Raw genomic sequence first — 17,629 nt, 5'->3', positions numbered from 1 at the left:
ACATTCCTGCGTTTGTCTCACAGCTCACTCGCTCCTCACCGGCCCACAGACCTGGCACAGAGGCCAGATGAAGTCTTTGGTCTTTGAAATTAGAGTGGACAAGGTAGCAGTGCAAACTCAGAGAGAGAGAGAGAGAGAGGGGGGGGGGACTGAGAGAGAGAGGAGGTAGAGGGAGAGAGAGAGAGAGAGGGGGGGGGGGGCTGGGAGAGAGAGGAGGTAGAGGGAGAGAGAGGGTAGAGAGTGAGACAGGAAGACACAGGGACAGGGAGAGAGAGAGAGACAGGGAGAGAGAGTGAAGGGGTGGGTGAGAGAGACAGGGAGAGGAAGAGAGAGATGGAGAGGACATTTGCAATAATACAGTGATGTAAACTACTGTGTGCTGATGACAAGGGACATCACAAAACAGTCTCTTCCTACAAACGGGCGGGTATTATGCTCAGAACACTTTTTCCTCTCTTACTGTTGAAAGATTATACTGGTTATCCCATTAATCCGGAGAAATGCCATTCTTGTGTCTTTAAGCTCTTGCACAGGAGGTCAAGAGGACTATGCCACCGCTTACAAGCCTGCGGTGGATGTAATCTTCCCAAAGTTACAATAATTAATGTTAAGCTTCTTTAGCAATACGTTTGTGAAAGAAGTCGGCTGATAATATACTTAGAGCTGTGCGGGCTGTTTGTGTTGCGGGAGCTCAGAGAGAGATCCCCATGCACAACACGTAGACCAGCTTAAATCTGGAGGCAGAGGAGGGGAGACACACCGCACAGCCTCGCACGCTTACACACTCACGCACGCACACGTGAACACACACACACACGTGTACACGCGCAAGCATACACACACGTTGGAAATTCACACATAAATACATGTATATACACTACACACCACTTTCACCACACAAACACAGACTAACTCATGCACACACACACACACACACACACACACACACACACACACACACAGACATACACAGAAGTTGTTAATATAACACTCAGCAGCCCCCATACTGGTAGAAGTATTGCAGGAGCAGAGCATTATTACCCCAGGGCATGTCAGCAGTAGTGAGTTACATACCCCAGTGTAAACACTACAACAGTCGCTATAAAGACCGAAGAGGAAGCTGCTTCTGTATGAACCGCCCATCTGTCCAGCACATCTGCCCCGCCCATCTGTCCCGCACATCTGCCCCGCCCATCTGCCCCGCACATCTGTCTTGCTCTCCAAGTCAGAGCCAGTGGAATATGTCTAAATGTGAGTCAGTGTAAACACTGCAGCATAAGTGAATTACAAACCCCAGTGTAAACACTGCCCAGAACCAGTAGTATCTGTCTTACTCTCTGAACCAGGGCTACCTGTCTTACTCTCTGAGCCAGGGCTACCTGTCTTACTCTCTGAGCCAGGGCTGTCTGTCTTACTCTCTGAACCAGGGCTGTCTGTCTTACTCTCTGAACCAGGGCTGTCTGTCTTACTCTCTGAGCCAGGGCTGTCTGTCTTACTCTCTGAACCAGGGCTGTCTGTCTTACTCTCTGAACCAGGGCTGTCTGTCTTACTCTCTGAACCAGGGCTGTCTGTCTTACTCTCTGAGCCAGGGCTGTCTGTCTTACTCTCTGAGCCAGGGCTACCTGTCTTACTCTCTGAGCCAGGGCTACCTGTCTTACTCTCTGAGCCAGGGGTATCTGTCTTACTCTCTGAGCCAGGGCTACCTGTCTTACTCTCTGAGCCAGGGCTACCTGTCTTACTCTCTGAGCCAGGGCTACCTGTCTTACTCTCTGAGCCAGGGCTACCTGTCTTACTCTGAGCCAGGGGTATCTGTCTTACTCTCTGAGCCAGGGCTACCTGTCTTACTCTCTGAGCCAGGGCTACCTGTCTTACTCTCTGAGCCAGGGCTACCTGTCTTACTCTCTGAGCCAGGGCTACCTGTCTTACTCTCTGAGCCAGGGGTATCTGTCTTACTCTCTGAGCCAGGGGGTATCTGTCTTACTCTCTGAGCCAGGGGTATCTGTCTTACTCTCTGAGCCAGGGCTACCTGTCTTACTCTCTGAGCCAGGGGTATCTGTCTTACTCTCTGAGCCAGGGGTATCTGTCTTACTCTCTGAGCCAGGGGTATCTGTCTTACTCTCTGAGCCAGGGCTACCTGTCTTACTCTCTGAGCCAGGGCTACCTGTCTTACTCTCTGAGCCAAGGCTACCTGTCTTACTCTCTGAGCCAGGGCTACCTGTCTTACTCTCTGAGCCAGGGCTACCTGTCTTACTCTCTGAGCCAGGGGTATCTGTCTTACTCTCTGAGCCAGGGCTACCTGTCTTACTCTCTGAGCCAGGGCTACCTGTCTTACTCTCTGAGCCAGGGCTACCTGTCTTACTCTCTGAGCCAGGGGTATCTGTCTTACTCTCTGAGCCAGGGCTACCTGTCTTACTCTCTGAGCCAGGGCTACCTGTCTTACTCTCTGAGCCAGGGGTATCTGTCTTACTCTCTGAGCCAGGGCTGTCTGTCTTCCTCTCTGAGCCAGGGCTGTCTGTCTTACTCTCTGAGCCAGGGCTGTCTGTCTTACTCTCTGAGCCAGGGCTGTCTGTCTTACTCTCTGAGCCAGGGCTGTCTGTCTTACTCTCTGAGCCAGGGCTACCTGTCTTACTCTCTGAGCCAGGGCTACCTGTCTTACTCTCTGAGCCAGGGCTACCTGTCTTACTCTCTGAGCCAGGGCTACCTGTCTTACTCTCTGAGCCAGGGCTACCTGTCTTACTCTCTGAGCCAGGGGTATCTGTCTTGTATGAATTTCTGGGTCTGAAGAGGGAGAAAAGGGGGATTAGGGTGCAATAAAAGCCGCATCAATCTTATCAGGCTCATGTGCAATTTTTAAACATATGTTAATCTCACCTCAAACTCCTCTCTCTACCTTTCAGACGGCGTTTCTTTTTCATCTGCCTTATCGAGTGCTCTCTAGGCCTGTGCTTCTGCCAGGGCCTTTAAATGCCATTATTCTCATAATTGTGCTCATTGTTGTGAGTTATAAGGCAATTTGAAAATCATATGTGTGCGTAAAAGCCGAGGTGTAGGCGGTCAGGCCCTCGCGTTCACACGGCTGCCGAGCGTCAAAGGCAGCAGCGATAACACACACGCGCCTCCATACGGCCGCCTCACACACTCAAACCTACGGCCGCTCACACACTCCAACTTAACGGCCGCTCACACTGACGCTTTCATAGGTGAACAGACCCCTGCCCCCCTTTCCTCCCTGTCTAATCATTCAAAATTGATATAGTTATCAAAAATATGTGAATATCAAATGTTTAAATGACAATACAAATGAGTATATTAGGAGAGTTTAATATATTTGTGGCTGTAGGGTGTATTTCTGAAGCAGTTTAAATCATTCATTTACATTTTTGTTTGGGAGGGTGTGGGGCTAACAGGGCCAAGCGCTCCCTGCTACAGAAATAAGGTCATTAAGAAGGAGTTTCAGTGGGAACGCCCCCTCCCCGAGCAAACTCCACCCCCCCCCCAGGGAAAACTCCGCCTCTCCGTTTACGGACAGGGCGTCTGTCAGTGCCCACATCATTAGGGCGCTGCCGTAATTAAGAGTTGTTAGAAAGTGAATTCTCCAACTGCAGATTAGAAAATTAAACTATTTACTGATTACATATTAATAGAGGACAACAATGGTGGTTGCCATAAGCTTGGAAGGCAACCAAGGAACAAATCTGTGTACTTAATTACCATAAACAATGGTTGCATAGAAATGGAGTTTTTATGCATGCTCCCTTCTGTAATGTGTCTGATATCAGAAGACACTTGACAATTCTTGTTCAATTATCTCCATTCTCTAATGTGCTGTGAACTGCGCCCAGTAAATAAATTAAGCAGCCCAATTACTGTGAATTCTTCTGGGGCGCCTACATAACAGCACTGAATTCAGCAGTGTGCTTAATCTAAACCAGAGCAGCAGGGCAGGGGGGTGGGGAAGAGAGAGAAAGGGGGGAGAGAAAGAGAGAGGGGAGAGAGAGAGAGGGGGAGAGATAGAGAGGGGGAGAGATAGAGAGTAGGAAAGAGAGGGAGAGAAAGAGAGAGGGAGAGCGGGGGAGAGAGAGAGAAGGAGATAGAGAGAGTGAGGAGGGGGAGAGACGGAGGGGGGAGAGAGAGAAGGAGATAGATAGAGAGAGAGAGAGGGAAAATGTGAAAGAGTTGCAGGTTTATACTTATACCCCATAACACTTCTTAACAGATGAGTAAAGTAACTACATGGATAGTGATGAGTGAGTGAGGAGTATGATTATGAAGAGATGAAGGCCTCCCAATGGAGTCATACAGCACATGATACTAAAGCTAACATCAGTTTTAAAACTCCTCTATCCGTCAGAAATGAGTTTCTCTGTCTTTAGGATCGAAAGTGTGTTGTACCAGGTTTACGTACACACGCACACACACGCACACACACACACACACACACATGCTCGCACACACACACGCATGCATGCACATAGGCTTACCTGTGCTGGAACACCCACACCTGGCTGAGCAAGGCCTATCTATCTCCTGCAGATATGTGTGTAATACAGGCTAGACCTGCACGGCTGCCTCTCTAACTGGTCTGGAGTCAGCGTCTGGCTTTCATATTATACCCAGCACAGGGGCAAAACTGATCCTGGATTACACTGCAACACACATCCCCACACATGCGCGCGCTCTCTCTCTCACACACACACATATGCACTAATGCATGCACTCACATATGCATATACACACGTCACTCACTGGAGTTCTGATAGCTCCGCCCACTGGCTCCAAAAGCTCTCACTGGAGTTCTGACAGCTCCGCCCACTGGCTCCAAAAGCTGCAGACATGTCACCCACTGGAGTTCTGATAGCTCCGCCCACTGGCTCCAATAGCTGCAGACATGTCACCCACTGGAGTTCTGATAGCTCCGCCCACTGGCTCCAATAGCTGCAGACATGTCACCCACTGGAGTTCTGATAGCTCCGCTCACTGGCTCCAATATTTGCAGACATCATCAAACGCTTAATGCTCATCAAATCTTTCCAAAGCACATCAATGTGAGCTTTAACACACCTTAATGACTTCAATTAAACGACATAAAAATTCAAAAATACAGTGACAAAGTGTAGGACAACCAGAATGAGGAACAGTTTCATTCCGGAAGCTGTGAGACTCATAAACTCCACCTAACAACTCACTGCTCTGACTCTGTTCAAGGCCACTTACTCACCGGTCACTTTATTGAACTCTGGTCACTTTATATCATGTTGCTGCTATTGTGGACTTACTGTCTGCGTTTAAATTATGCCCTGTGTGTATATATTATTTATTACATATATATTCTTCTAAAATAACTAGCTCCATTACTGCTCTTTACTTTAATTGTTTTAGATAATTATGTATATTTGTATTACCGGGACTTGAGTATAAAAATTTCGTTCCACCCCATGCAAATGTGATGCGAATGACAATAAACACTCATTGAATCCTTGAATCCTTGAACAAAAAAGGCTTCAACTCAATTCAGTATAAACCTTAAAGCACACATCTGAGATTTAACGCAGCTTCATTTCAAAGTAGGGCTGCCACAAACGATTATTTTTATAGTCGACTAACCGCCGAAAACTTTATGATTGGTCGACTAATCGGATCGTACGTTAATTTAATATATAACATACAGCTTATCGCACTAGAACGCAACTGCTATTATATAACCATCATTAGATTTCAGCTATATGCTAACTAAAAATCAAAACAATTCAGATCATAGTTCATTAAACCTTTAAAGAAATATGCAGCTTGTTGCAACAAACAATTATTAAAATAAGGATAAGGTACTGGCTTAAACAACACAAAAATAAATACATTAATAATAATAAAAAATAATAATTTTTTTTTTTTTTTTTAAGGTTTTTCTTTCTTTCATTTGTCTCTGGCATCAAACTTAGCTACATTTAAATCAAATTAGGTAGGTACCTGAAACTAAGTAATTATTCACAAAAATAAAGTTTTGGTCTCACTGATGTTACAGAAAACACACAAATGCATGCTAAGGCTAATAAAATAAATCACTATCATTAATCATTAACTTTTACAGCTACCACGATAAGTAAGTACTAAATTAATGCTCTGTTTACACTAACTTTAGCAGCTAACTAGCAATTTAGATGACAGAGATGACGGTCCCTCTTCATCATTGTCACAATCAGCCACAACATGCTTCAGGTGCTCGTACATCGCGGTTGTGCTGCCGTGGAAGGAAAGTTCTGCCTTGCAGATATTGCACGCGTTTCGGAACCCGACTACGGAACTCAAAAGTGTGGGATCACTTTAAGAAAATGATCCCACACTTTTTCACTTTAAGAAAATGATCCCACACTTTTGAGTCCCGTAGCCAGGTAGTCATGATACCAGTCTGTATAACGTCCTGGGATGTCGTCCACGGTCTACCCCGGTTTCCACTACTGCGCATGTGCGTTAGGGACAGAAAGGCAGACGCAGCAGTGGGAAACTGCCGCAGCAGTTTGGAGAGAAAAAAAAACACGACGCATCGACTATTAAATTAGTCGTCGACTATTTATCGTGGACTAGGTCTACTAATCATGGCAGCTCTAAAGTGCTCGAACGTGAACTTTAATGCACTTTAACAAACATAACACAGCACATTAACGTGAGCTTTTCGACTAATACAAGTCTCACGCACACCTCTGTTTACTATGGGATGGATTCATGACTGCAGTCACCTAGAAACCATCCCTCACATGATGTCTGACTTGAGGTCATGCTAATCACACACTGAGCGTGCGGGTGCGCCTCTAACATAAAGCCACACAGAACCATCAAGGTGGAGGAAACAGCGTCATTCTGTGATTCGAGATCAGAATTATGAACATCTGTGTGCATTAGAATATGAGTTTAACAGGGTGGTGAGTGGCCAATAGGAGGACACACACACACACACACACACACACACACACACACACACACACACAGACCCACACACACACACAGACACACACACTCACACACACACACACACACACACACACACACAGACACACACACACACAGACACACACACACACACACACACACACAGACACACACACACAGACACACACACACACACACACACACACAGACCCACACACAGACCCACACACACACACACACCCACACAGACCCACACACACACACAGACACAAACACATAGACACACACACACACACACACACCACACACACACACACACACACACACACACACACACACACACACACACACACACACAGGTAGATGAGGCCCCGCCCTCTCCGTGCCCTCTGAGCCAGGTGAGTGTGTGCAGGTGTATCTGAGCCAGGTGAGTGTGTGCAGGTGTATCTGAGCCAGGTGAGTGTGTGCAGATGTATCTGAGCCAGGTGAGTGTGTGCAGGTGTATCTGAGCTGGTGTTCTAGGCAGTCAGCTGCTTCCTTTTCATATCACAGCCCAGTCAAAAGCCCCTCCAGGTTCCCACAATGCCTCTGGAGTCTACGGGCCCGACAGCCGATGGAGGGGTGTGACCACGGCTGGGGGGTTAGTGGGCACGCACAAAATGGAGAGATAGTTCTGATATCAGAGCAATTCAACCAAGAGCCATATAAGCCCAACCGTCTGTGTTTTCCCCACCCTGTCACACACACACTCCCTCGGGCTCTCAGAGCTTGTGCTAGTGGGGGGGGTGTGTGGGGGGGGGGGGGGGGGGGGGTGTGTGGCGGGGATGTTTACTACTGGGGGTTCTGTGGCTGGACCCCGGGGTCAGAATTCACCTGTTCCTTCCTGCACACCGAGCAGCACGTCACACTTTAACAGCAGAAAAAATGTCTGCATGCACATGTACAACCACTGGCATACAGCCTTTACACACACACACACACACACACACACACACACACACACACACACCACACACACACACACACACACACACGATGCACATAGACATAGCAGATCCTTTGCAGACATACATGTGTTTAAGAGAATGTGGGGAAGAGGTGCACAGGTATGTATCGCTGTCTACGGCATTATTTCAACCACAGTGCAATCCCACAATCCTCTGCTCTGACCCCTCTTCACCCCTCCACCATATCCTGCTTTCCTCCCCTATTCCTCCACTCTTCCTTCTCTCCGCCCTCGCTCCCTCCCCTTTCTCCTCCCTCCCTCCCTCTCTCCCTCCATCTCTCTCCTCTCTTCCTCTTTTCCTCCCTCTCTCTGCTACAGCATATCAATGCAGGCCAGATATACGAGGCATGTTGCGCTCTACTGCACGGCCTCTGTTCAATAGTGCCCGGCTGGCGGCCGCTATCAGTGCCCGTTATCGGCTCCCGCGAAGCTCTGCTTATCGCGGCGGGCCAGAGAGCCCCCCCCCCCCTCCACCAGACACCCACCGCCCTTTACCCCCCTCCCCCCACGCCTCCGCCCGCCTCCGCCCGGGCACTCATCGCCTTCAAACGTGCCCCACTTCCCAAACTCCATAAGAGTTAGTGAACGCTCAATTTGCCAAAACTGTTTACGGCGTAATTGGGCGCGGGTACCTGTGTCCATGAGATAGCGCAGACGCTTCTCCACGCAGGACGCACGAGTGTCAATGTGTCTCTGCTCACTCTCCAGAGCAGTCAGCTCCCCCACCACATACTGACTGGTGTCTTTGAACGCGTTCTGCTGGGGCAAGAACAAACACGGGAGAGAGAGAGAGGGAGAGAGAGAGAGAGAGAGAGAGAGGCAGGGAGAGAGAGAGAGAGAGAGAGGGAGAGAGGGAGGAAGGGGGAGAGAGAGAGGGGAGGAGAGGAGAGAGGGAGAGAGAGAGAGAGAAGGAGAGAGAGGGAGAGAGAGAGAGAGAGAGAGAGGGGGGGAGAGAGAGGGAGAGAGAGAGGGAGAGAGAGAGAGGGAGAGAGAGAGGGGGGGAGAGAGAGGGAGAGAGGGGGGGAGAGAGAGAGACAGAGGGAAAGAGGGAGGGAGAGAGAGAGGGAAGGAGAGAGGAAGGGAGGAGAGAGGGAGAGAGAGGGGAGAGAGAGGGAGAGAGAGAGGGGGGGGAGAGAGAGGGAGAGGGGGGGGAGAGAGAGAGACAGAGGGAAAAGAGGGAGGGAGAGAGAGAGGGAAGGAGAGAGGAAGGGAGAGAGAGGGAGAGAGGGGGGGGAGAGAGAGAGAGGGAAAGAGGGAGAGAGAGAGGGAAGGAGAGAGAGAGGGGGGAGAGAGAGAGAAAGAGGGAGAGAGAGAGAGAGGGAAACAGGAGAGGGGATGAGAGACAGAAGGGATGAGGAGAGAAAGACAGGAGGTTAATCATCACGTGTCACACTGAACATACACACACTTCAATATTCTTATTTAAAACAACTGGAACAGAAATTAAACAAAACAAACAACAACAAAAAAAGAATTAAATAAAATTATGGTTTGTGTCGATATATATATTGCCAAATGTCGTACTACTGGTGGTGTTGATGCAAAATTAATATTCTAGATATAATTAGTTAAATTTTTGGATTTACTAATTGTTTTATTTTGCAAAAAAAAAAAAAAAAGCCATCATCTAAGTAATGACACTGGGGTTACCACGGCGACATGAGAAAGGCAGAGGGAGCAGTGTGTCCTTTAAGTGTCACAGCACTATTACCTTTATAGTGTTACACACACACACACACACACACACACACACACACACACACACACACACACACCCACACCACACAGAAACACTAACACATCCACACACACACACCCTCACCACACAGAAACAATAACACATCCACACACACACACCCTCACCACACAGAAACACTAACACATCCACACACACACACATACACATCCACACACACACACACACACACACACACACACACACACACACACCACACACACACACACACACACACACACACACACACACACACACACAACCTCACCACACACACACACCCTCACCACACAGAAACAGTAACATATCCACACACACACACCCTCACCACACACACCCTCACCACACAGAAACACTAACACACATCCACACACACACCCTCACCACACAGAAACACTAACACATCCACACACACAACCTCACCACACAGAAACACTAACACATCCACACACACACACCCTCACCACACAGAAACACTAACACACACACACACACACACAACACACACACACACACACACACACACCCTCACCACACAACACTAACACATCCACACACACACACCCTCACCACACAGAAACACTAAACACATCCACACACACACACACCCTCACCACACAGAAACACTAACATCCACACACACACACACACACACACACACACACACACACACCACACACACACACACACACACACACACACAACCTCACCACACCACACACACCCTCACCACACACACACACACCCTCACCACACACACACACACACACACACACACACACACACCCTCACCACCACACACACACACACACACACACAAACACACCCTCACCACACAGAAACAGTAACATATCCACACACCACCCTCACCACACAGAAACACTAACACACATCCACACACACACCACTCACCACACAGAAACACTAACACATCCACACACACAACCTCACCCACACAGAAACACTAACACATCCACACACACAACCTCACCACACAGAAACACTAACACATCCACACACACACACCCTCACCACACAACGCTACACATCCACACACACACACACACCCTCACCACACAGAAACGCTAACACATCCACACACACCCTCACCACACAGAAAAACTAACACATCCCCACACCCTCACCACACTACGCTAACACGTGCACACACACCCTCAACACACAGAAAACACTAACACATCCACACACACCCTCACCACACAAACACATCCACACACACACACCCTCACCACACAGAAACACTAACACATGCACACACACACCCTCAACACACAGAAACACTAACAAATCCACACACACAGCCTCACCACACAGAAACACTAACACATGCACACTTGCAAACACACACTTAAAACACGTGCGCGTACACACATTGTGTGCAAGAAAGGGTAGCAGAGTGCTCACACGCGCACACACAACACACACACACACACACACACACACACACACACACACACACACACACAATCTCTCCTACATCCTCTCATCCCTCCTTCTCTCTCAAACCCAGAAAGAGGGCAGAGAAACGTGTATTTAAACTCTCAATTTAAAGGACAGCTGGAAAATCACACACCACACACCACACATATATATATATTATACACATACATACATACATACACACACATACACTGCTGATATGCCACATTTTAATAGGAAAGTAGAACAGAGAAAAGGGAAGAGGAAGAGAGGGAGGGGAGAGAGGGAGAAGGAGAGAGAAGGAAGAAAGATAAAGATGGAAGAGGATGGAGGGAGAGAAAGGAGCACTATTTTTCCTGCTAGCCAGCACTTTTTGGTGGGTTTGGTGCAGCCGTCCATCACGGGTGGTTTGTGCAGCTCTATCAGAACTCTCCTCCCCAAAATCAATTTTACACATGATCAGCGCTCCTGCTCTGCTGTAATTAAGGCCAGAAATTACCATATATATTATATTAATGCAAACATCATTGGGAGGGTAATTCTGACTGAGCTGGGTAATGGCTGGGTTCAACACCCATTAACCCCCACACAGAGAGAGGGCTGGCCTGGGGTCTCCACACACACCACACACACGCACACACACACACACGAACAAACACCCTCTCCTGCGTTCTTTCCTCTGCCGAAGCTTCTCCCTCTCTCACTCACACACTTTTACTCTCTGAGACAAACACAGCCACTCACCCACACACTCAGCCCAAGCCCCACCCACCCACACACACACGCCACACACATGCACCGACCCACATACCCAAACACACACGCACCCCAACCCACACATACCCCCACCAAACACACACACACACGCCCCAACCCGCACACACGGCCAGACCACCCAACACACACACACACCCCAACTCACACACACAACCAAGGCCAGACCCACTCAACAAACACACACACCCCAACCCACACACACACACCCAAGGCCAGACCCACCCAACAAACACACACACCCCAACCCACACACACACCCAAGGCCAGACCCACCCAACAAACACACACGCCCCAACCCACACACACACCCAAGGTCAGACCCACCCAACAAACACACACGCCCCAAACCCACACACACACCCAAGGCCAGACCCACCCAACAAACACACATGCCCAAACACACACACACACCCAAGGCCAGACCCACCCAACAAACACACACGCCCAAACCCACACACACACCAAAACACACACACACACCCAAGGCCAGACCCACCCAACCACACACACACACCCCAACACACACACACACCCAGACTCACCCAACACACACACACACCCCAACACACACACACACCCACTCACCCAACACACACACACACCCCAACACACACACACACCCCAGACTCACCCAAACACACCACACACAACCCAAACACACCAACACACACACCCAGACTCACCCAACACTGTTTAAACTGAATGTAATAATTAAGTTCTCTTGTATGAATGAAGAGCCACATTTCAAGCCTGCAGCAACAATCAGAGCACAGGAGAGAGACGAGAGAGAGAGAGAGGAGAGAGAAGAGAGAGAGAGAGAGAGGAGAGAGAGGAGAGAGAGAGGGGGGGGGGGGAGAGAGAGAGGGGGAGAGAGAGAGGGAGGGGGGGGGAGAGAGAGAGGGAGAGAGAGAGAGGGGGGGGAGAGAGAGAGAGAGGAGAGATGGGGGGGGGGGAGAGAGAGGGAGAGAGAGAGAGAGAGAGAGAGAGAGAGTGAGAGAGAGAGAGAGAGAGAGAGAGGGGGGGGGGGAGAGAGAGAGAGAGAGAGAGAGAGGGGGGGGGAGAGAGAGGGGGGGGGAGAGAGAGACAGAGACTAACAGAGGGAGGGGGGGAGATAGAGAGAGAGGGTCAGAGGGAGTGAGTGAGAGAGAAAGAGAGAGTGAGGAGAGGGAGTGAGAGAGAAAGAGAGAGAGGGAGGGGGGGAGAGAGAGAGGGAGGGGGACGAGAGAGAGAGAGACAGACAGAGGGAGGGGGGGAGGATAGAGAGAGAGGGTCAGAGGGAGTGAGTGAGAGAGAAAGAGAGAGTGAGAGAGGGAGTGAGAGAGAAAGAGAGAGAGGGAGGGGGGGGGAGGAGAGAAGAGGGAGGGGGGAGAGAGAGAGACAGAGACAGACAGAGGGGAGGGGGGGAGATAGAGAGAGAGGGTCAGAGGGAGTGAGTGAGAGAGAAAGAGAGAGTGAGAGAGGGAGTGAGAGAGAAAGAAAGAGAGAGAGAGAGAGGGAGTGAGAGAGAGTGAAGGCTAAAAGATGGTGAGGGGGGGAGGAAGTGAAGAAAACGCTGATCCCCCCCCCACCTCCCTCTTTATATTCCTAATGGGACAGTTATCAGTGCAGTTTAATTTGTTATAGCCAGAGTGTCTCTGGCTTAAAAGTAAAGATGATCAGTATCAGTATTTAAAAAAGAAGGAGATTGCTTACGTGTGTGAGAGAGACACGTGAGACAGAGACACAGAGAGACACAGAGGGGCGGTGCTGGCGTGTCGTCTGTGAGAGAGGGACGGGGGAGACACAGAGAGACAGAGGGACGGTGCTGGCGTGTTGTCCGTGAGAGAGGGACAGAGACACAGAGAGACACAGAGGGGCGGTGCTGGCGTGTTGTCCGTGAGAGAGGGACGGGGAGACACAGAGAGGCACAGAGGGGCGGTGCTGGCGTGGCGTCCGTGATAGAGGGACGGGCAGACACAGAGAGACACAGAGACACAGAGGGACACAGAGGGGCGGGTGCTGGCGTGTCGTCCGTGAGAGAGACACAGAGACACAGAGGGACACAGAGGGACGGTGCTGGCGTGTCGTCCGTGAGAGAGACACAGAGACACAGAGGGACACAGAGGGGCGGTGCTGGCGTGTCGTCCGTGAGAGAGACACAGAGACACAGAGGGACACAGAGGGGCGGTGCTGGCGTGTCGTCCGTGAGAGAGACACAGAGACACAGAGGGACACAGAGGGGGCGGGTGCTGGCGTGTCGTCCGTGAGAGAGGGACAGAGACACAGAGGGAAACAGAGGGGCGGTGCTGGCGTGGCGTCCGTGAGAGAGAGACAGAGACACAGAGGGACACAGAGGGGTGGTGCTGGCGTGTCGTCCGTGAGAGAGGGACAGAGACACAGAGGGACACAGAGGGGCGGTGCTGGTGTGTCGTCCGTGAGAGAGACACAGAGACACAGAGAGACACAGAGGGGCGGTGCTGGCGTGTCGTCCGTGAGAGAGACACAGAAACACAGAGAGACACAGAGGGGCGGTGCTGGTGTGTCGTCCGTGAGAGAGACACAGAGACACAGAGAGACACAGAGGGGCGGTGCTGGCGTGGCGTCCGTGAGAGAGACACAGAGACACAGAGAGACACAGAGACACAGAGGGGCGGTGCTGGCGTGGCGTCCGTGAGAGACGTGGTGTGCGGTAGGAAGTACCTCGTCCTCGGTGGGGCCTACGCATATCCGAGTCCTCCACAGCACTCCTCAGCTCCTCGGGTACAGACCTCTGCCTCCTCACCTCTGGAACAGGAGAACCGGACAGGGAGGAGAGAGAGAGAGAGAGAGAGAGAGAGAGAGAGAGAGAGAGAGAGAGAGAGAGAGAGAGATGTGAATGTTATTGTCATTGTTAACATTGCTGTAATGCTTTGGCAACACTGTACCCTATACAGTCATGCTAATAAAGCTATATTGAATTGAATTGAGAGAGAGAGAGAGAGAGGGAAGAGAGAGGGAGAGGAAAAGAGGAAGAGAGGGGAAGACAGAGGGAGAGAGGGGAAGAGAAAGAGAGAGAAGAGAGAGGAAAAGAGAAGAGAGGGGAAGAGAGAGGAAGAGACAGAGAGACATTGCATTTGCAAGGTTAGAGTAGCACCACCATGTAAGCCACTTTCCAGGTGAGGAGAGCATTCTTGGTTTAGGTGGTTCACAGTCATATCAGGTTAACGGATGTCAAACGTGCCTGAGATATTACCACCCAACACTCAGACCCATTTAGTTCTCAATAGTAAACAGTTACTGAGCTTGTTGGCTGTGTCTTCTGTCACCCGGCTTGTCTGGTAGTCACTCTGCGGTACTGAGGAGTTAGTGCAGCTGAGAAGGGGCGGGGCCAAGACTTTAGGGCTTGTCCTGACCGACAGAGTCGAGCAGTGATGCAGCCAATGCTAAGAAGGGGCGGGGCCAAGACTCCCAGGCGATTGTGTTCTCAGCCAGTTCTTTCGACCCTGAGGCTCCTTCAACTTTATTGGCTCTTCATGAATTGATGTATTTAAATGCAGCTTTTGCTCATCGGGTTACGCTGCCGAGGACAATAAACTCCAACTCAGCATGTGCACAGCCAGAGGACTGTGGGCGTGACTAGGGATGCACCGATACCACTTTTTCCTTACCGATACCAGCTTTTCAGGTATCTGCCGATACGGAGTACCGATTCCAGCTCTGACTTAAATTTACTGGTTAAGTAACTGTACATTAAAAGGTTTCAGAGCTTTGAAAAAATAAAAATTTGCCACAATGCAGAAACATGTGCAAGAAGGAAAGCATAATCTCACTAAGCTTCACAGCTTTTTAATTGTTTACATTCAATTCATATTTAAGCAAGTTGCTTTAACTTAAAAAGTGCTAATGTAAAAGTATGTAAAAAAAGGTTTGAGCTGCTTGGTTATTTGCATGTAACAAAGCCTCAAATTTTGGGGGAAAAAAAAAGCCAGTGTACAAACAAAAGGTGCAGCAAGTTCAGTTTAAACAAACATAAGTGGAGCTTTTGTGCATAAACATGGCTTAGCTTTACTTTAGCATCAATTTAAGGCTTTTCTTGATGGAGTCTTTTGCATGGAGTCTGAACTTGTGAAATACCTACAACAAATAAGCTTAATCAGCTGATAATAACCATTCAAAGACAGCAAGTATGGTTTTGTAGCAACATTTTCTTTCTGCTTAATTAAGGTAGGTTTATATATTCAAAACAATAGGATAGCTGGCCAACATAATTCATTACAACTATTTTTGTAAATATAGAGTAAGGTAGCACCGATTAGGCAAGTTGTACCGTGGCTCTAAATGTTCAATTAGTCATCGAAAACCTATATTATCAACGACTGATAAGGGCTGGTCATCCAAAGCGACAAATTCAACCAGTTTCTCAGTTATTGCTTTCGCTTTGACACTGTCAGGTGGGTATTGGTTAGGTCTGTGAAACGCACATTCTAAAGCTAGGTTTATACTTTCGCAAGTAACAGTAGCGTGCAACTCCTCACATCTCGCGCAAACTTCCACAAACGGCGCGTTTACTTGCCACGCAAAGTATAAACAAGGCTTCAGTAGTATAAAGAAGTGGTAGTATAAAAAACACCCCTCAAAAAAAGGGGAAGGAACATTTACCTGACAAATTTTAATTTTGCTTTGTGTTTCAGGTTTGAAAAGTGCTGGAATTTAGGCTAAAGTACTTGAAAATGCTTGAAATTGTAACTACTTCGTTTCACAACAAATAGCTATCTGACTGAACAATTCTCTTGTATTACGTTAACAAATACGAGCCTCTTGTAATTCCAGGACGAAACATGAGAGAACGTGAAGACGTTAAGATTGGGCATTTTGAAAATAAACAACCATTAAATAATGTGATAAAAAAAGCTAATTATTTTTAATCATTTTGAGTATATGTATGACATGTATGTAAGTTTAACGTGCTGGGAAATATTGAAATGGACCTTGAAAGTGACGTACATTTGTTGTGAAACGAAGTAGTTACAGTTTCAAGCATTTTCAAGTACTTTAGCCTAAATTCCAGCACTTTTTAAACCTGAAACACACAAACACAAAGCAACATTAAAATTTGTCAGGTAAATGTTCATTCCCCTGTTTTTGAGGGGTGTTTCTTTATATTACCACATATCGTTGGGACAACACTGCAAAGAATGCGACGTACATAAAATGTAAATGTAATAAAGCTGCTGTAAGCGGTTTATTTTAGGAATACTTTGGCTAAACTGTCTATACATTCTGGAAGCTATAACTAAAGTAGTAGCTCTGAGAATCCAGAAACACAATCCAGGTGTATTTACCAATCAGCAAACTTCTCCAGAAGGATGTGGTGAGCCCCTCGGTTATTTTCAGGTACACACAGTAGAGAGATGGGTGTGGCTAAGTCTCTGAAGTCTTCAAGTCTGAAGAACCTTGTATGTCTATGGAGATCTATGGATGCCTCATACATCTCATGTATGGAGACTGTGTGTATGGAGAAAATGTATTTGTGTGCTTATTAGAGCTGAGGTACAGCAGAGGAGGGAGTGTCATGTCGGTTAGTGGGCGGGGCCTCACCTGGCTTAGTCTCTACGTATTGGCTGAAGGACTTGAGCTGCGTCTTGCGCACGGCGGACTCCTTGCTGAAGACGACAGGCCCACAGAGGCGTTCGGATGCTCTGCGTAGCCGCTCTGCTCTGAGGTCCTCAACAGGACTCTACACATTACCGGAGAGGAAGAGAACCCTCACTTAACAACAAAAAGAGACATGC

The 17,629-nt window shown here is 48.6% G+C and overlaps 1 protein-coding gene across 1 annotated transcript in view; it reads right to left on the bottom strand.

The window, feature by feature from the left end:
- ehbp1 (EH domain binding protein 1) overlaps positions 1-17,629 on the bottom strand; it is a 110,116-nt gene that overhangs the window by 24,858 nt on the left and 67,629 nt on the right. Inside the window, 4 exon segments of the mRNA XM_076977871.1 lie at positions 8,560-8,686; positions 14,559-14,573; positions 14,575-14,642; positions 17,436-17,572. Coding sequence (XP_076833986.1) covers positions 8,560-8,686; positions 14,559-14,573; positions 14,575-14,642; positions 17,436-17,572 — 347 coding nt within the window.

Source organism: Brachyhypopomus gauderio, chromosome 17 (genome assembly GCF_052324685.1).
Source record: "Brachyhypopomus gauderio isolate BG-103 chromosome 17, BGAUD_0.2, whole genome shotgun sequence".
Taxonomy (NCBI): Eukaryota; Metazoa; Chordata; class Actinopteri; order Gymnotiformes; family Hypopomidae; genus Brachyhypopomus; species Brachyhypopomus gauderio.
Note: the sequence above shows the minus strand (reverse complement) of the source record. Positions and strands in the feature narration are given on the sequence as shown.